The 21,320-nt window shown below is 45.7% G+C and overlaps 1 protein-coding gene across 5 annotated transcripts in view; it reads right to left on the bottom strand.

Annotated features, from left to right (window-relative positions):
- Window positions 1–21,320, bottom strand: part of NT5C3A (5'-nucleotidase, cytosolic IIIA) — a 373,159-nt gene that overhangs the window by 94,215 nt on the left and 257,624 nt on the right. For all 5 annotated transcript variants that reach the window (XM_078688239.1, XM_078688237.1, XM_078688241.1 and 2 more), the window contains one exon: window positions 1,689–1,774. In XM_078688239.1, coding sequence (XP_078544365.1) covers window positions 1,689–1,774 — 86 coding nt within the window. The remainder of the gene's footprint in view (window positions 1–1,688; window positions 1,775–21,320) is intronic.

Genomic DNA, 21,320 nt, shown 5'->3' with positions numbered 1-21,320 from the left:
GACAGTGCAGGCCTCGAGGGAGTTGCAGAACCACCATCTGTGCTGCTGAACCTCTTGCAGTCCGTAGGACGTCAGGAGCAGCAGACCGGTCAGATTAGTTGCGGTGCCTGCAGATGCAGGGAAGTGACTCCTTCACTCCAAGGGAGATTTCTTTAGGTGTCTGATGCCCACAGGCCTGGAGAAGAACCTGGATGGAGCACAGGCCCAGAAGACGCAGAAGACTGGCAGGATGACACGACAAGAAGCAGCAGGAATCTTCAAGATGCAATCTCGGTTCCCAATGCAAAATCCAACGTGCCCAGACGGTTGAAGATGAAGTGGTTTTGCATCTGAATCTTGACCCATGACAAATCTGAATAACCACCGACAGGTATTCCCCTAAGTACCCAAAGGAAAGGGTTGGGACAATTCAGGGGTCCCTCCCAGAGGAGAGGCTGGACAGAGGAGAGGATACTCCCATGTCCTTTGTCCAGTTTTGTGCCAGAGCGGGAGCCAATGGCTCCCTGAACTGGTTCCAACTGGAGAATGGCCTAAGGGCTAGGGCACTCGACCTCGGACCTGGGGAACTGGGTTCGAGTCTCTGTAATGACGCTAAAACCTCCTGTGATTCTGGGCAAATCACTTAGTCTCCCCGTGCCTAACAAAAATGAATGTGTGTCCTAATGTAACGTAACTGGTGCTATGTAAAGCGCTCTGATACCAGATTCGGATTTGGGTCTAGTTTGCGTAATATAAAACTCTGCAAAAAACAACCCAAAAAAATAAGAGGGCACCAAATGTGCCATTCAAAGCAGTCTGGTGGTGCTGGCAAGTGCCCTCACCCCAGCCCAATACATCAAGACCGGTCTGTGAGGGGGTCACACCTCTCCGTGACAGGAAACCTCTTGGTGTACCTTCCTCTACTCAGGGTAGAATCGTGTCTGTGGTCGGCAGCAGCACTAGCTTGCTATTAGAACCTGAAAGGCGGTACCGAAAATACAGGGGGTCTCCAGTACATGGGATACTACATCCAACAGTGGAATCAGTGTTGGGGTAGGATTCCAACATGTTTTATACCAAACATGACTGGTTTCGGTGCAGCCAATGTATAGTTAGACATCTCGTAATTGACTTGATGTCCACTACATGTATAAAATGGCTGACGGCACTTACAAAGCCGGGAGAATCGACTCCTAGGTTTGTAGGGGGAGTCCTGCTCATGCAGGGCACCATCACGCTTATAACCAAGCACCTTGCCAGCAAGACTGAAATGCCTACCTTAGGGGTCACATAGGTTTTAAGTGTAGTGACCTCAGATACAAGCATGTAGTCACAGTTTGAGTGGTCTGTAATGGGTGGCTTAATACATGCTGCAGCCCATGGGAGAACCCTGGTGTAGCTATGCCCAGGGTACCTTAGTACCACATACTAGTAGCGGATTAGGAAGGTACAAAGTACTTACCACAGTCCAATTTAGGGAGAGAGCACAGTGACTGGGGTGCTGATTAGTAGGATCCCAGTCAGACTAGTCAGAAAAACAGAATGACACCAGCAAAAAGTGGGGGTGACCATGAAAGCAGATCATACTTTCCTACACAAGTGTTTCCTAAATGGTTTAAGCTTTAATGTTCCAGTTAAGGAACTTTGTATTCTTTATGCAATGAACAACGATCAGAATTTCAATATGGTATCAGAATCTAAGCACTTACCATTCAACTATGTATGGATACTTCTCTGCAATGGTAAGGCTGGGGTCAATTTCAATGGCATAATAGGTGTCTCTGAGTTTATATAACTAGAAAGGAAGAAAAGGATAACATGAAACACATAACAGAAACAAATCACATAGTGGGTGCAGCTCTTACTGGTCTCTGTGTCGTTTATCACAATCTATACAAATATTTTCATAATCTAGAAGAGTGTGCACACAGCTTACCATGAATCCAACTGTAGAACCATTTTGACAATAGATTCAACTACATCAACGTCACCGCTACTACCATTTTGTCGTAAGTCCAGTGGCAATTCAATTGCAAACCACCTGCACCTTTCGCCCAACTTTATCAACAAATGTTACCATTAACACGTTAAGATCATACAGTCTGTAATTTGATTTGATGAACCCAACATTATATAGCTTTGTGGGATCATGTCTGGATGAGTGTGATTCTATATAAACTGGCTACAGAATATCTTATGCTGATTAAAAAGGAGACAGCTCAGCAGTAGATTGGTGACCAGCTTAAGAAAACATGTCTCCAATAACCTGAAGGCAAACCACGAGTATAGTACTCATATTTGCATACAGAGAACAGTTTCAGATTGCAAGTATCCACCATTCTTCCACATAATGCAGCAGTTCTAAACATCTGAAAAGATATTTTTACAAACTAAATATATACCTCAGTCTCTATAACAGCCCAGTGACTCAAGATCAAAACAGACTATAAAGTAATTCTGAAATAAGGAGACCAAGGTTCTTTCCTTAAAAAGATCAAACATTTGGAAAGACATGTTAACAACCATCCAGCAACAACATGTTTTACACACTTCTACATATACTCTTCTACTCAGAAACCTAACAATTTTGATTCCACCTGTTCCTAAATGAACATTTCCTTCACCTTTTTCCAATTCTGCGGTGTACTACAACAGCAGTAGAGCCTTAGTGAACAAGGAGCATACAGAGCTATCTGCCCAGTTTCAATATCCTGATAGAAGTGCCAAACTGTCTGGGCACAGTATTAAGTAAAAATATTGTTTCAAAAATATTGTGATATCAAGAATATTGTGGGACAGAACATGGAAGATAAGAATATTGTGTCTTTATGTTTCAATATCTTAATTTTTTTAAGTGTATATAATATATTTTTTAAATATAAATGTATATAATGTTTTTTTAATTAGTTTGATACATTTGAGCTGCTTTAGTATTCTTTGTCACGATGAAGGGCTACCACTCTGAGTCCAAGTGTACATTTTTCAGACCGCCAATCACATCCCTCAGTCTCTATATAATAACATCCCCAAGTAACAGAACTTGCTCTTTCTTGACTGCTCAGCAGTCAGACACGTGTTCTTCATTGTGAATATTATTATACTCAAATGTATTATATCCAATTGGAATGTTGTGGGAGTTTTCAATTCGGCCTAGCAAACGTTATAGCGTGCCTGTGTTTAGGTCTTGCGTGGCGTTGCAGTGCAAAGCACTGCTCGGCAAAATTTATTGTGAACGAGGAGTTTGAGAAGAGGGCTTGAAGCCCCGCCCCTCATTTCCATTGGCTGGCGTCACCGTTTATTCTAAACGGTGGCCTGCCATTGGAAATGAGGGTTTTTGGTTGACGCCCTTTCGCCTCCGAGCCGGACTGGGTTGCCTGCTTTGCTGCTGTCGCAAATCACTTTCTTATCTTTATGGCGCCATGTGTTTCTAATTAGAGACACATGGCCCCATAAAGACAAGAGATCCCCAAGCTCAGGCTGCAGAGCGGTCCTCTTTCATTTTCGGGACCGCGCTGGTTCTCTTTCACCACAACTTATTTGCATTCCTTCCTACTATTTCTACCGTTAGTTCTCACTTTTAATGGACAGAGTCCAGAGAATGTTACAACGCCTCGTCAGGGGTAGTAAGTACTATATATACATATAAATGGTATCCCATTCCGCACGTTTGTGATTCCCCCGTACCTGATCCATATCTGACGTCGTGGCTGTGCAGCCGCACGTTGTGCCGGGGGTTAAGTAGCTTCAGTACGGGTCCACAGGTGACAGGTGAGGAGGCGGTGCTGGGGTCCAGTGCATGCAACCGCGGCAGGGCCATGAAAAGCCTGAGGTGACCATTGCAAAGTATCAAGAAGAGGAAACACAGGAACTCTAATAGGGAATGGGAGTACAGAAACAAGAAGGTTCTAATATTATGCCACTGCTAGAAAGCTAGAAACCAAGGGGAACCTTGTGTGACTGACGCCGGTAAAAGAGCCAAAAACACGTCAGCGCAGCTGCTGTCAGAGTCCAAGCCTGTTGCAAACGACCGACCCTCTCTATAGCAAAAGAAGCACAAAACAAGTTGCGCCTACATAACGGAAGGAATACTGTTGTAGCCGTTCAAGATTCTATTTCCATTTGTGTGGTTTTTGGAGAGGATCTGTTTAATTAGTTAATAATATCTTCAAGTCCTTACTGTTTTACTATTTAATGCCAATTTCCACTCTCAAATTTATATTTGAAGAGTTCTTCCGTTTTCCGTGATTTCATATTCCATGCTTATATTGCTTATTTTTTCCCTTACGTTCTGGTACTCGTGGTGTTCTTAATTGCGGCAAAACTAAATCCACGAATACCACAATGAAAACTAAAACGAGACCTTCATTAGCTACTCACTCATACAATTACTAAGCATCAAATTTGTGTTAGCGGCTGTCGGTTGCCACTACCGCATATATGCATATATATTTAATATTTACCTAAATACTAATAACGTTTTTTTTAACAAAATGTTGTACAATAACTCCTGAGCCGGAAGTGACATTGACATTAAAATTGCTTGGATGCAGCGTTCTAATACTGAGCTCCGGCTACATTGGTGTTTTCTCAGCTGCCGGAAGGGACGTCCCCCCACGGAGTTCTAAACCTGCCCTCTTTGTGACTGTTCTTGCTGCCACCTTTGGGTCCTTCTGGCATCCATTTTCAACAGAACTCTAAGCGCTTGAGGTGCCATTCCTAGCAGGAGAAGTGCTGAGGAAGGTGAGGTGGAAAGACGGGCAGAGAGATAATGGGAGGACAAAATGTTCAACTCCACACTAGAAGAAGTGTGGGGTTCAGAGGCAGTGAGACTGAGGGGCCTGAAATAGCGTTGGACAAGAAGTGGTGGATAGTTCGGGGAAAAAGGGGAGAGTTGGTTTGTCATGAGTGATCCGTGAACGCCTGTTCGGAATTGAGGAGGTGCGGAAGGGGAGATTGGCAGAGAGAGGTTGAGAGAGTATCCTACGCTGGTCGGGGAACAGTGTAATGGTCTCTTTCGTCATACACGAAGCCTGTGACAGACCTTGCTTTTAAATTACGCGCGATTACCCCTTCCTCAAGCATACATTTCACAGGTCAGCAGTTCAGGAGAAAAGGCTTTGAAAAAGCTGATTTATTTTTCACGTGCTCACTCCTATGGAATTCACAGGGGCCAAGGAGCACATAACACTATGGCACATTATATAGTAACAGTTTGTTATTATTTTGTATCTCCTAAATAATTCTAGTTACTCGTTGTATGTGCCATTGGCTGCCCCGTTTATGCTTTACGGTTATCATATAGCAGACAGTGTGGAAAAAAACCAAGCAAATGTGGTGCCGTGCAATAAAGTGATTTTCTTTGGAAACTCCCACCACCGCCTCCAATCCACATGGTAGTTTTAACAATGACAGTTTTTTTGTGTTGAATTTGCCAAAAAACAAAGTATATGACATTTCCATGCTACATGCTGTCTGGTAAATTCACAAAAACCAGAGCACGTCGAGCAACACATCGAGCTTTGAACTAAAATGGATGATAAATTAAAGTTGCCACCTAACCTTGCACCCCTTCCGCGACATAGCTTAAGTATTATCAATGGAATGATATTTTCTTTCCGTTAGCTGGAGGAGCTTTAGTCGAACAATCGATGATTATGCAGGTAAACGGATTCCAGGTTTGTTCCGAAGTGTAAAGGGGGGGGGGGTGGAGGGGGTTGCAGGCAGGCATTGTCCTTTCAGATTACCAACAATCAAAATCCTGATTTGGCCAGTATTAATTGTACAGATAAACTGTTTACACAGCCAATGCCTCAGAATCAGATTAGACTGAAAACATGTATTGCACTTTTGTGTTGCTTTGGAGGATTAACTCACATATTACAGCCTTTTGTTTCAGAATGATTGCCAGACAGCTCACTTGACAAAAACCTTTACAGTAGTAATAAAAATAAAATAAAAACTACATTTTCCAAGCAGCAATTAGTAAACAAGCATTAAAAATGCAATGGGTCTCGCCTTTCATTAAGTTAAAGCCATTTGCTTTGCTACACAATACCATTAGCAAAGCAAATGGCTTTAACTTAATCAAAGGCAGGACCTATTGCCTTTTCAATGCTTGTTTTCTTAGGTAACTAGCGCGTCATGTTGGACATGTGAGTGTTTTCCAGCAGACTCCGGCCTGCTCTTCTCCACGGCAGAGCCGCTGGGATCTTGCTTGCTAAAGCGTTTCAGATCAGACTTACTCCAGACGGGCCGTCGCACGGCCAGTGTGCACGGAGACACTTTCTGTTTTGCAAGGGCTGGTCCTACGCGCTCCAGTTTCCTGTGGTTCGGCCGGCAGAGTGCGGTTGATGTTCAGTGCCACTATAGGTGCTGTTCTCGCAGAGATGCTCGCACTCCAGATGACATGAGATGTCTGTCAGAGCGCGAGCATGCACACCGTTCTCACAACGCTTTGATCAATTTCTTCCAAATGCTGCAATTATTAGCTTGGTAGAACCACAGTGTAAGCGTGTTCTTTCTGAACATGAGCAATACGCTGGGAATAGTAAGCGCGCAGTGACAGGATTTGTTTACTCTACGTGAGTCTTTGTTGAAGGTCAAAACCCAGCGCTAACGCAACTTTTAAAAATAAGAGAAACCTTTGTCTCACACTTTTAATCTGTTTTAGCCCACCATTGCTTTTATCTTTTTCACCAGTATTTTTAATGTAAATTGCACTCTCACCTCGGTCCACCACAGGACTTCTACCCTGATTGTTGTGGAGGGTGTGTGCTCATTCCTTCAATTGCTCGCAGCTGACGGGGCTCGGTGGAGGCGATATGACCTAGAGCTTCCCTCTACTTGAAGACAATGCCATTCCTCATGCGCAGCGGACGCGCCAAACGCGTGCCAAAGGCAAGCCCGTCTGCGCCCGAACGGGGCCAGGGGCCACGACCCCTGCTCAAAAACAATCTCAACGGATCGTTTTTCCTCTACTCAACTTCTAGCTCTTCACCCTCCAACTAAGCAAAATTGCACTCGACTCCAAACTGAAAGCACAACCAATACAGGATGCCCCCACTGCAATTTCTCCCCAGTCTCCTCACTACCCCATCTCCCTTCCCCGCCACAGACTAGACCCAACCGCTTTTCGTCAACCCAGTCCACTAATGATTTCACCTTCTTCAGTCTTAACTGCTGCACACTACTCAAGCACAAAAGGGATATCTTTGACCTTCTTTCAGAGAAACAACCAGACGCCCTATTCCGTACGAAGACCTGGCTCCACGAGAGTGCTGGTCTAGACGTTGCTGCAGCTCTAACTTCCAACTACGCTATTGTCAGGAAGGACAGAGCCAATAAAACGGGGGGTGGTATAGCCATTATTTTTAAAAATCATCTCCAATGTAAATTTGATCAGTTAGATTTTACATACTGTGAAGCCGCCCTATTTAAACTATTCCTAAACCCCAATTTCACATTCTCTGGTCTTTTACTCTATCGCCCTCCAGGACCCCCCTCCGCCTGGGCTTCATCTTTTCCCAACCAAGTAACCCCTTTTCTCATGAACTCCAAACATTTCTCTGTCTTAGGTGATTTCAATATCCATCTAGATGACCCCTGTAACTCTGTGCAGCAATTTTATTTCCGAACTAGCTGTCCTAAACATTAACCTCTTAAATGTGGGTCCCACTCCCACAGCTGGCCATCTTCTTGACCCTATCTTTCCGCACATCAATTGTGCCCCTGCAGTGCCCTTAGTCTGACCACTTTTTATCTAAATTCAGTTTTGCCCCCCTTGCCACCCCTACCCTTTCCCTCTCGTCTCTTAAAATTCCCAAAAGAGATTGGAAAAAGTTGGATGTGAACGCTTTAAACAAGCTCCTATGCTCCAATCACCCTCATCCGATTCTAGCGTTGAAGTGCTGACCAGAAATGTAGGCAACTGGCTTTCAGATGCTATAAACTCTTGTCTCTCCCTTACTCACAAAAAATGTATGAACCACCGCACTCCAGCTCCTTGGTTTAACGAATTCCTAAATGCCGAGAAATCTAAATGTAAACGCTTGGAACGGAGATGGAGGAAAGACTGTACTCCTGACTCCAAAGACGTCTACAAGAAGGCTAAAAAGCTCTACCACAATGTCTGCAACTCTGCTAGGGCCAGGTTTGTCTCCACAATAATCTCTGAGGCTGCTAACTGTTCTAGAACTCTCTTTGGGCTGGTCAAAGAGCTTGCTGGCTCTGAGACCACTGCGAAACCGCTGCCCCTCAACAATAACCAGTGCGAAGAGCTTGCACAATTCTTCACGCACAAAATTGAAAAAATCTACATAGAAATCGCTAAAATCACACTTCGACAAAACCCCGCAGTCACATTCAATTATCCCGTCTCTCACCACGCCCGATCTTTTCCAAACTAATCCACCCCACACTAGCTCACATTTGGATGCTTGGCCGCTTCTCAACTTAGACTCCCTGAAAACTATTTTAGGGAAATTAAAATCCGGTTCCCCGATGGACCCTCTTCCAATCCCATTATTAAAACAGCTTGACAACCTTCATCTGTCCATTATTCTAAAAGCGCTAAATTACTTTCTGCTCGAATCCACAGTCCCTGCACATTGGAAGCACGCCATGGTGATCCCTCTCCTGAAAAAGTCCACAGCCGACCCGAGTGTTCTCTCCAACTACCATCCAATTTCTCTTCTGCCAGCCTTCTCCAAAATTCTTGAGAGACACATCCATTCCCATCTCTCTCAATTCATCGAATCTAATAATATCCTTCACCCTTCTCAATCCGGCTTTAGAACCGGATTTTCCACTGAAACCACACTGCTGGGTGTCACGGAGAAGCTGAGACACCACCTTGATAGGATGAGGAGACACAGCCACGCTTATACTGCTCGACCTCAGCGCGGCGCTCGACACGATCTCCCATGCCATACTCATCAACACACTAAGCTCGCTAGGCATTTGTGGCCCAGCATTGAACTGGATCTCCTCTTTTCTAGCCAACCGCATCTTCCAAATCTTTTCTGCCACGGCCAATTCTAATTTTCACTCTAAACCTTATGGGGTACCCCAAGGATTTATTCTTAGTCCTCTGCTTTTTAATTTACACGTCAGGCCTTTAGCACACATTGCCGAACAAGCTGGCCTAACCCTATTTACTTACGCCGATGATTCCCAGATCACCTTTTCCCTTTCGAGCACGGACCCTGGTTTGACATCTCTCCTTCAGTCAGGCTTAGGGAAAATTGCTACATGGATGAACTGTAACCTTCTCAAACTGAATGGCGAAAAGTCCTGATTCTCGGTAAAAAGAAAGACCTGTGGGGCCCGTCAAACTGGCCTGCCGAGATGGGCACCCTCCCGCTGCCTTCCAGACACGTCCGTAACCTGGGAGTTACTATCGACGATTCCCTAACCATGCACCAACAGACAGTCAAGGTCTCTGCCGTCTGTTTCACCATCTTGAAATGCCTTAGGAGAATAATCTGGATGCTGCCAGGCGACACCCAGAGATCAGTGGTCCATGCCCTTATAACATCTCGGCTGGATTACGGTAATGTCCTCTATCTGGGCCCTAACAAGGCAGTGATCAGACTACTGCAGCTGGCTCAGAACTCTGCCGCAAGACTACTGTGCAGGATTCCCAAAGCCTCTCCCATCTCCGGCTACCTCTGCGACCTACATTGGGTCAGGGTTGAGAGTCGTATCAAATTCAAAACCCTGTGCTATATGTTGAAAATCAAAATCTGCATGGCTCCACAGTGCTTACAATCCCTTATCCATCCCTATACTCCCACTCGCCATCTACGGTCTACAACTCATGGCAATTTCACTGTACCCAGAGTCAAACTCTCCAGGATGGGTGGGAGATCTTTTTCCTACCTCGGTCCACTGCAATGGAACTCTCTCCCCCCCCGACATCCGCGAAGAAACCATCTACACATGCTTCCGCAGATCTCTTAAGACCTGGCTATTTAACCAATAAGCTCTGTCTATCGGTATAAATAAGCTATTACCTGCACTTATCCGTCCAGCGCTGGGAAACCGTTTTTGGGTAGCTACCGCGCTCTACAAACTTAATAAATAAATAAATAAGCGCCTTTTCCTCCCTTCCACCAAAAGCATCAGGTGCTTTACCGGCCTCTACGGCCTGGGGAGCACCCAGGGCCGCAGTATTTTAGGGTGTTACAAGTGAATTACAGAGATTGAGCCTCCAATTCCACAGCTTGCCCGTATAATCATACTCTGTTCCCGAGTACTATGGAAGGAACTTTGAGGGAGGACTCTCTAACAGAGACTGCAGAAGGCCCCATACAATTTCCTCAATATGAGGAATTTGACAATGCGATTGGTGCATCTCTGCAGAGGTCCATGCCTGCAGTGCTAGAAACCCTCAGCAAATTACGATTGCTGCCCAGCGCAGTGTGAACCCCCCGTTAGGGGATGACCCTAGCCCCTGGCGGCCACTAGAACCTCATGGGTTCCCTACAGTGCTGGATCCAGCTACAGAGTTATCATCCCCTCCTTCAGACACCTTAGAGCGGCTTAGGCTGGCGTTCCTGAAACGCAGAGCAAGCCACATATTAGACCCCGTTGTGCCTGGATCTACCCCCATCGACGACAATCATCTGCCCAATACCATTGATGGCAAGTACTCGTGGACCCTGATTGTTATGATCTCAAATCTGATGAACCAGGGCCCAGTAGACCTTGGTGGCTGGAACAGGCCCCTAAACGTCCCAGGTTAGGTTCACTTTCTCCTCATATAAGTGCCAAGGGGTCAGCAGAACCAGAAGGCATGCTAAACCAGGAGAACATTTACCACCCACGATTTGCATAGTGAGTTCCGACAGACAGAGTTGTTACATGCATACGGAAGCCAATGGACAAAGATGGTAGGGCCACCAATGGGCGGAATGCCCCAGACAGTCTTGACAGTGAGGTTGCCCTAATGCCGGAAATTGATGACAAGATGTCCACTTTCATTGCAAAGTTTATCAAGGAACCCAAAAAAGGGATTGATTGCTCCTGGAGAAATTACCAGGACAGGTTGTTGGATGCCCTAAAACCTCTAACTAAACTTTTTGGGCATGGCGGAGGAGGCAAAAGACACTGTAAACATAATTTCCCCTTTCTGTCAAGATGAGTACAGCATGTCTTATGTTTCTTAGGAAAAGCCAACTGCACTCTCTCAATGGAGAGGCAACAGTCCTTGATGATAAAGATTGGCCCCAAATAGGGCGAACTGGCCACCTCAGAGGCTGGAGCCGTGGCAAAGGGTGGAATCTTCAGGGAGTCATTTGGCAAAGAAGTTACAACCTTTTCTTCTTTGGACAAGGCCCAATAATCAATGAAAAAAGGCTCAGGCAGGGATGGAAAAGGAAGGCGGTGCTGTTCAGTACATCCCTATTCCCCAGCCTCCCAAAGATTCCAAGACAACGGAAATCCCTGTTCCAAGAAAAGAAGCTTTTTGGGAGGCTTCTTCCCAACCAGAGGGGGAAGTCGTAGAAGAGCCGTGAGAGGAACCATCCGTTGTGCTACCAACGCCCCAGTGGAGTCTCAGGTAAGTAGGACCCTTTCTCCCTACCCAAAAGAGGGAGGACGGGAGGATACAGGGGATGCATGGGTGTTACAGACCATTTCCAGCTTTCAAATAGTTATATGGAACACCAATACAACAACACAGACCAAGACCTATGATGTTCTCAGGGGAGGACTCCCTTCTAATATCTCAGAAAATCAATTCCCTCTTAGAGAAAGGAGCATTTGTACCCTCAGCCTTGGGCTGCCCAGCAATCTTTTCCTAGTTGAAAAGAAAGACCAGGGACTGCGTCTGTGATAAACTTGCCGTAGTTCAACAGTTAGGTGATATACCCCCATTTTAAGATGGAGGCACCCAATATCTTAGGGGACATTTTACTTCCAGGCGATGGGTTGACGAGAATAGATCTCAAGGATGCCTACTTCACAATTTCCATATTCCCTCCACATAACAGGTTCTTATAGTTCCATTGGGCATGCCAGGTGTACAAGTTTGTGGCTGTACCCTTTCTTCTGCTCCTTGGTGTTTCACCAAGGTGCTGAAATCGATCACTGAGTTCTACAGTCCAGGGGAGTCCAGTTGATCACCTACCTGGACAACATCCTGTTACTGAACCAGGATCCTTCCTTCTTGCTATAACACTGGAAGATGACATGCTCTCTGTTACAGGATCTTGGCTTCAATATCAACAATAGAATTTTCAGTTCACTCCCTCAAAATCCATACGCTTCTTAAGTTCCCTCGTCGACACAGCTCAAGCTCCCTCACAACAAGGTAGCCCTCATCCGGAAAGAGCTACGTCGTACCTTAAGCCAGGAATAGGTCTCCCTCTGACATCTGGCCAGGATAGTGGGACTATTAGATTTCTCTATACAGGCAATTCCCCATGCCCTTTAACATCTGAAAGTGCCTTATTTATGAAAAGACCTCTCTTACACAGCAAAGGTTTGGTTGTCTGGTGACATCAGAGCAAAACTTGCTTGGTGGAAGTATCACATGGTAGGGTGAAATGGAAGAGCCGTTTTCGGCTCCGTTCCAGACGTGGTGATCAAATCGGACATGAGCTGATCTGGCAGGGAGTGTCCTGTGGCGCCTTTACCACTGGAGGGAGGTCCGTGTTCGGAACAGGAAAACAGGTTGCACATCAACTGCTTAGAATTCTCGTAGGCTCCTTTGTGGTGAATTCGCTCCCAAGGGACAGAGTGTCCTGCTGCATCCTACTAAAGATGGACAATATCACCGCAGTTCAATACATCAACCGCCTCGAAGGTACAAGATCAAGAGTCTTGGCAGGCCTCACCAAGCATTTCTGGCACTTCCGCCTCGATAACAGAATTTTAGTCACAGCGGAATATGTTCCCCGCAGACTCAATCACACAGCAGATTGGAATTTGCAATATCTCAAGGATTACAGCACTTGGAAGCTGGATAGGCTCTTATTCCAGAGGATCATGGGCAGGTGGGGCCCCTGTTGGTGTACCTCTTTGCATCCCGGCTCGATCACCAATTGCCATGGTTCTTCAGTTGGAGACCAGATCTTCATGCATTGGTGACGGATGCCTTCATGCAGAATTAGACGCAGTTCCGGTGATATGCAGTTCCCCTCTTCACAATGATAACCAGGTCGACAGCACAGCTCAGGAAACAGAGGGCGTCACTGGCCTGATTGACCCCATTTTGGAGTTCGCAAGCCTGCTTTTCAGTTCTTCTGGAACTTTCTACGGCTTCTCCAATCCTACTTCCCCGGAGTCCGAACATTCTGATGGATGCCAAGTGCAACTTGCACCCACTGGTGGTGAGCAGCCTGTTTCGCCTGATGGCGTGGCAGATAACAGGAGATGCTTGGGTATCTCAGGCTGATCGGAACACGCTTCCCTCCTTATACTTAGGTCCTGGGCTGACTCTACCAATAAGCAGTATGGCTCTGCGTGAGATCTCTTGTCCCACTGGTGTATGGGACGGAATCCGGATCCCGTGGAGGCAGATCTAGTGCATGTGCTTAATTTTCTTTCTGTCTCAGGACAGGCTGGCCTATCTGACTATTAACCGCATGCGCGCTAGCGGAATTCTGCTCCTGTGCTGAGATTTTTAAAACCGCATGTTTCATGACGAGCTGGGCTCGTCATGAGCGTGCGAGGAGGCTACCTCATGACGAGCCCAGCTCGTCATGAGCGTCGAAGGGGTTAACACGGTCAGGTCAGCGCTCTCTGTGGGCATGTACCGTATAATTGCATCTCGGTAGGGGAATATCCCCGGGTCTGCCGTTTACTGAGAGGAGTCAGGCTGTCCAGGCCACACTGAGTGTAAGTAGTATGCATCTATTTGTAGCCTGTAGTGCTGCAAATTCACATGCTATGCATACTCTTACCATCTAGTGTTGGTTCCCGAATCTGCAAGTTGTTTTTCCTTGAGGAAGTTTCATGATCGGCATTGTGCGTTGTTTCTCCTCCTCCTCGAGGTATTGTGATTGTTCAACGACTCCTTTGTTAGATAATGTTTTTTCCTCCTTGCCATATATCGAGTGAGGAAATAGTCTGCTAACTTAGCATTTTCTGTTGAACATGCTGCATCTGTGTGTATTTTTTTCACCATCCAATACCTACCAGGGAGGCGAGAGGGTGCATGCGAATCTGGAGCACTACACACTAAGAATAGATGCTTACATGGTAAGTAACCTACTCCATTTTGTGGCATGTGTTGGATGCAGATACACATGCTATGCATAGGTTGTAAAGCAGTGCCATCTTGCTACTCCTGATTTTGAAATAGCCTTCTCTTTATGTGGATTTGAAAATGATACAAATAGTTGTTGTGTTTTCCTTAGGGGTTTGTACATTCAAAGCAGTATATAAGTGCCAGTTTAACATCAAGTGTATGTAAAGCACACTCTGCGGCTGTCTCTGGTTTTGGAAAGTAAACTGTTACTTTGATTTAAATGGAAAGGAGATATAACTTTAGGTAAGAACTTAGGGTTTGTGCGTAAATGCACTTTGTCTGGGAACATTTGGAAATATGGTTCTTCCACAGTGAGCGCATCTATTTTGCTAACCCTTCTTAGCAATGTTATTGCTACAAGGAAGGCCACCTTCCATGTTGAAAATTGTATTTGACAGTAATGTAGTTGTCCAAATGGTGGCCCCATAAGTCGTGTGGAAAGACAATGTTGAGGTTGCACATGGGTACTGGAGGTGTAAATGGTGGAATAACTAGTTTTAATACCTCCATGAAGGCTATAACGACAGGAGTACGGAAAAGCAATTGGTGTTTTCTGTTTTGTAGGTGTAGTATAAGCCAAATGTGTCTTTAAGTGTTAACAAGCAACAGATTAGTTGTACTGTTGGTGAAGAAGGGTTAATGTTTAAGTAAGTAAGTTTATAAAGCGCTCGAAGGCCGAGGTGTCTTGGCACTGGAGAGAGCAAAGGAGAAGACGTGAAGCCCGGAAAGTCCGATCGTTATCAAGTGGTAAAGAGGCAGGTCTTCAGTAGGCCTCGGAATTTCGACCAAACTGGCTGTGAACTGAAGTGTGGAGGCAGCTTGTTCCAGAGTTTGGGAGCTAGATAAGAGAGTCATCTACCTCCCCATTTGGCTTTCTTAATTTTAGGGACATTTACCAGTGCCTGAATGACTGATCTTAGTGAGCGTCTAGGGGTGTACCATTGGAATATTTTATGGTAAACCGTTGAACTGCCTACATACAAAGTTTTAAGAATCACACACAGTGCCTTGAATTCTATGCGCTCTTTGTCTGGAAGCCAGTGAAGGTGGGAAACATCGATTACATCACGGGGTTTGCATCGCAATACCTTTACAACGTGGGTATTACAACGCAAGTCATTACAATGACTTGTGCTGGATGGCGCTCTAACCTAAGGAATAGTATGAGATACTATCCCAACACCTTCCCTACTGTACGTAGACTGGAGTTGAAATAGTAAATCATACTATTCCCAAGTCAAGAGCCCTCCAGCACAAGTCGTTGTAACGACTTGCGTGGAAATGCCTGCGTTGTAAAGGTATCGCGGTGTAAACACCGCAATGTAACGTCATATATTCAGTGAAGGTTCCTGATGGGCCCGGATATGTAATTGAATTTAGGGATATGCAATAAGGTATGGGCTGCAGCAATCTGTTTAGATTGCAGTTTAGTTAACTGCCGTTTATCAACCTCAAAGTAGAGGGCATTACAGTAGTCAATCCGGGACAGAACAAGTGCTACCACCACTGTTTTCCTCAATTCCATTGGAAGAAACAGTAGGATCTTTCACAGCATCTTTAGTGTGAAATCAGCTGGCTGAGTTAACCTGGTTAATCTGACCTGAGAAGCTGAGCTGTGTGTCACAAACAACGATCAGGTTTCTTACTTTAACCGCTTGTGTAGGACAGGCTCCTGCTGTTGCCGGCCACAAAGCAGAGTTCCAGATGGGTGAGCCAGTACCGAACTCCATGACTTCAGTCATCTGCGTGTTTAGTTTCAAGTAGTTGAGGCAGCTATGGAATCTAACTTCACTGGAAGCTATGGAAATTATGATTTGTGTGTCATCGGCGTAAGACACAAGCGAGAAGCTGTGGTCTTTAACTAGTTTGGCCAGTGGAGTCACATATATGTTGAGTAGAGTGGGTGAAAGCACTGACCCCAGAGGGACTCCACAAAGGAGATGAAATGTGTCCGATTTAAGATTCTACCAGTTGACCTTATGTTCTCTGTCTGACAGGAAGGAGGTGATGAGGGCCAGTGAGCGGTCTCGGATCCCACTTGCCTTCAGCCGTTGAGTTAGAACTGAGTGACTGACTGTGTCGAACAAAGCTGACAGGTCAAGTAGGATCAGGATGGCCCTGCCACCCCTGTCAATTTGCCAGCAGACTTCCTCTGGGGCTATGACCAGTACAGATTCAGTGGAATGATCTAAGCGGAAGCCATATTGTGTGCTATCGAGCACATTATTGGAGTTTATAAAAAGATTCAGTTTGAGATTTATAGCTTTCTCCAACACCTTAGCCGGGAGCGGCAGGCAGGAGATTGGCCGATAGCTTGTGACGTCCCCTGGGTCCAAGGAGGGTTTCTTTAGAATGGGTCTAACGCATGCTTTTTGCCAAACTGATGGAAAAGTCCCAGACTTTATGGTAGTGTTTAGGAGGGGGGTGAGTATTGTGCTGATTACTTCTGAGACCCCGTGAATGATATTCGGTGGGCATGGGTCCTCAGGCGAGCCAGACTTGGCGGTCAGTATGAGATCATTCACAGAGTCTGGTGTCAGTAGCGAGAAGCTGGTCAGGAGATTGGGGGCTACTGATCCCTCCTCCGTATCCTGTAAAAGTGGTTTTGTGGAGCGGAGTCCAAACTTTCCAGTTCCCAGTAAATAGTTTGGACTTTCGATTGGAAGAACGAGGCCATTTGATCACATAGGTTTGGCTATAATAACACCCGCTTTGTACTCAGTATCTATTATAGTTATTTTTAACCTCAGTGCTGTAGTCCAGCCTGCTATCATGTTCACTGCGCCTACATTTAGATTTTAAAGTTTTTAGCTCCAAGGAATACCAAGGCGCACTGACTTTGTGTCTCTGTCAGGGGCCGATCTTAAAGGAGCCAGTTGGTCTATGGCAGATCTGACTGAGTTATCATATTTGTCCGCATCAGTGTTGGAGTTAGATGCTAGCACTGGTACATTTTTTTGCCAGCAGGTTGTTGAGGGCGCCAGGGTAGATATTCCGCCAGGACCGTGTGAGGATGGGGTGTGGACGCCTTACTGAGGAGATCAGGGTGAGCTCAACAGGGAGATTAAAAAATATTGCCCAGTGGTCTGTCCAGGTAAGCGGCAATATTCTATCAATCTCAATTGCGGTGTGGTTGGTGAAAATACCATCCAGAGTGTGTAGCGCATTATGTGTAGGGCCCATTACTATCTGAGATAGACCATGGCTCTCTAGATTGTTTAGAAGTTTTGCAGTTTCGGGGCCAGTGAGAAGCTCTAGGGGATAGTTAAAGTCATCAAGTATAGTGAAAGAAGGGGTATCTATGCAGGACTCCAGGAGGGCGAGTAAGCCCTGAATAAAAGACAACTTAGGCCCTGGTGGCCTATAGAGGAGCAGACCTGGAAAGGAACCCTTGTTCTTGAACTTGATGGAAAACGTCATGGTTCCAGCTCCAGGAAGGGCGTACTTGCTCAAATTTGACCTTGTGCTCAGCTCTAAGTATGATAGTAATACCTCCTCCCAGTTGTCCCACTGTAAGGATTCCATTTAGCTGCAAAGCAAGCCCTTGTGGTTGATCTTCTGGTCTCTTTTAGAATAGTCATGCATTCTGGAGTTAGATTTAGGTATTCAAACTCTATGACATCAGGAGCCAGACTGCAAAATTGAGCTGCTGTATATTGGGATGTGTCACCCTGCCCCCGCTGTGAGTAAGACGGGTGGATAGTTAGGTAGCTTCTCGTGATGTACTAGGGATAGCTCTAGGAGTGCTGTGCACAATGGCTTTCAAGCCCATGTGGGAGCAATCAGTATAAGTGTCAAAGTCTGTCTGAGACCATGTTATCGAATGAGTGGGAGAGGGGAAAAAGCGTAAGCAAATATCCCTGACCAGTTCATCAATAGAGCATTTCCTTTGGATCCACATTGGATATTTGGATGCGAAGCTTCGGCATTTTGAGTTTTTGGCAGGGGTAAACAGGTCTACTGTGGGGGTTCCTCACTGGTGGAAATATTGGTGCAGTAAGGGAATGTGTATTTCCCACTCGTGAATTTGTTGTTGTGTCCTGCTGAGCAGGTCCGCAATGGAGTTTTGCTGCCCTGGCATGTATTGTTCCAGGAGGATGATTTTATATTTGTATGCCCAATTCCATATGGTCTACGCTAATTGTGACAGTTGTATGGAATGAAACAACCCCCCCCCCCCATTCCCCCCCTCCCCCGGTTTCAGAATGTAATACATTGCAGTCATAGTGTCTGTTCATAGTAGGACATTTTTCCCGGCAATATTTGTTAGGAACGCTTTGAGAGACATAGATTGCTAGAAGCTTCAGTATGTTGATGTGTATGTCTGTTGTTGTGAGGTCCAATGCCCATGAACCACAATGCCTTTCATATCAGCATCCCATTCCTTGAGTGATGCATCGGTTGTTATGCTCACCTACAGGATTGGGTCCTTGTAGGCTCTTCCCTTCAGTATGTTTGAGGTGTTCCACCATTGTAGTGACCAATGGACCTTGTCAGAAACCAACACTAGATCTTCAGTGCCCTCCCCCCGCTTGTGACCATTGCGATGCTAAATACTCTTGAAGAGGTCTCATGTATAGACATGAATGTGGCACTATCGCAATGCATGATGCACTCACTAGTAGGTGCATCACTGTTTTGACTGGTAAGTGATGATGTGGCTGAAAAAGACCCAGTTGGTTCTGGAGATTGCAAACCTTTTGCAGATTGGGGTAAGCTGTTTCCCGATACTGAACTGAGTATCACTCCTAGTTATACCTGGAGTGGATGGAGATGAAATTTTGTTGCATTGATAGTAAAGCCAAATTGGTGAAGAAGGTTGATTGTGTTTTGAGTGTCTATTAGACATTTGGCTTTGTTTGGACTCTTGATCAGCCAGTCGTCTAGATAGGGAAAGCCATGTATGTTTTCCCTTCGTAATTTTGCTACTACTACTGCTCAGCATTTTGTAAACACCCTTGAGGCAGTTGTTACCCCAAATGGTAGCCCATTGAGTTGATAAGGACGTCCACTTACCACAAATCATAGGTATTTGTTGTGTGCTGGGTGGATTGGAATGTGGAAGTAAGCATCCTTTAGCTGTAATGCAGTCATGAAGTCACCCTCTTGCAGTAGTGGCATTACACCTTGCAATGTGACCGTATGGAAGTGTTTGGATAGTACGTACCGATTGAGTGGTCGCAGGTCCAGCATGGACTGTAGTGAGCCATCTTTCATTAGTACAGGTAAATAAAGGGAGTAGACTCCTTTGTTTTGAAGTTTGAGTGGGACTAGTTCTATGGCCTCTTTTAGTAGTAACGCCTTCCTTTAGGAGATGTAGATGTTGTGGATTTAACATCTACCATTGGGCGGGAAATTTGGTGGCTGTTGAGTTAGTTCTAGGAAATATCCTTGCCTGGTTATTTGTAGTACCCATTGGTCTGCTGTGATGTTTAGTCACAACTGGTGGAATGGTTGTAGACTCCTCCCGACAGGCGTTTTGTGCTCGGGGACACAGGTGGGTAAGACATTTACTTGGTGGTGTGGAGGTACTCTTGTTGGGGTTACCTCTACCTCTACTCCTGTTTTTGTAGCCTCCATGATACTGCTGTTGCTAACACTGATATGTGGTGTTTCTGGGGTAGAGGCTTTTGCTGCCCCTTGCCTCTGTCAAAAGGGCAGTTGCTTTTGAGGCATTGTCTGTAAGGCACCCATGGATATGGATGTGTCAGTGTCCTCCTTTATTTTCTCTGTGTGTTCAAAGCAGGTCCAAAAAGGTTTTCCCCAACAAGTGGGACATTAAGAATGTGCTGCTGCACCTAGGAGCAGTGCCACTTCTGTCTAATGCACGTTTGATTGTTGCATTTGATTTCTGCCTCCCCTCGTTTTTCTGTATTCATCTGGGAGATGTTGCATCAGATATAGTATTTCACCCCAGACAGCTACATTGTATTGGGAGAGTAGGCTGACTGAATTGGCGATCTTCCAGTGATTTGTATGACATGATGCTACCCTTTTGCCTGCTGTATCAATTCTTTAACTTTCTTTGTAAGGAGGAGGTGCCTCTCCTTGTGCTGCAGCTCTTTTCTTGGCAGTGGTGAAAATAAAGAAATCTGCTGGGGGATGTCCCGGTATGTAAATAGGGTCAGTTGGAGATGGCCTGTATTTCTTCTCTACGCGAGGAGTTAGGACCCTGAATTTGACTGGATTCTTTAAGATGTCTGTGGATATGTTCAGTATGGATCCTATCATTGGCAGATATTGAATAGTGCACGCTGTGTGCTAAAGTTCTACCACTAGGAAGCCAGTTGGCTGCTCTGCATTTCACATGGGGAGCTTGTGGCATGCTCTTTGGATGACATTGTGGTATCAGGATTTGTCATCTGGAGGTGACGCCTTAGTAGGTATTAACGGCTCCATCTCTGGGTCAGGCAGGGCCACATCATATTCATACCATGGGTCAAGTGTATTGTCGGTATCCTGTGTTACTTGGGAATCTGTGTCCTGTTTATCCCCCTCTTCTTCCTCTTGTGGACAGGGCAAGAGTGTTTGTGGTGATCTGGGGGTTGTAAGTCATTGGGTTGTGGCCCTGTGTTATTGTGGCAATATTTTTGGTGGAGTCTGTGGAAAGGATTGATCCGGAGTCTGTTGCTTGGCATTTTCTTAAAAGACAATGCCTTGTCCTTCACTCGCTCTTTGTGTTCGAGTCTTTTGTTTCTTTGGAGCCAGTGGTCTGTCCTCAGAAACTTTGTGTGGCTTTGGAACATCAGAGGTGAGACTTTTCTTCTGGCCAGAAGAGTGTTCATGTTGTTACAGTCATCTGAACTAGGACAGTTTCAATTCCGAGGTACTCTAGCATTTCTACGGATCCTATGATTTTATTGGGGTCACAACCTGCTTGGCATCCTTCAGTGTTGATGTATCTGCCGGTGGCTCAGTCGGTGTCAACTTGTGTTTCGGTGCTAGCATTGTGCCAGAGCCATTCCCACGCGGTGGCCTTGTTGCCCAATTGGGATCAAGAACGTTTGCTCCTGGTGTCAGCCTGAGCCCGAGGGCTGTGGCGCATCATGGCGTACCATGGCATGGCAGAGGTGGTGAGAGTTAGTGT

This window comes from Lissotriton helveticus, chromosome 4_1 (assembly GCF_964261635.1).
Source record: "Lissotriton helveticus chromosome 4_1, aLisHel1.1, whole genome shotgun sequence".
Taxonomy (NCBI): domain Eukaryota; kingdom Metazoa; phylum Chordata; class Amphibia; order Caudata; family Salamandridae; genus Lissotriton; species Lissotriton helveticus.
This window is presented reverse-complemented; position numbering and strand designations above follow the sequence as displayed.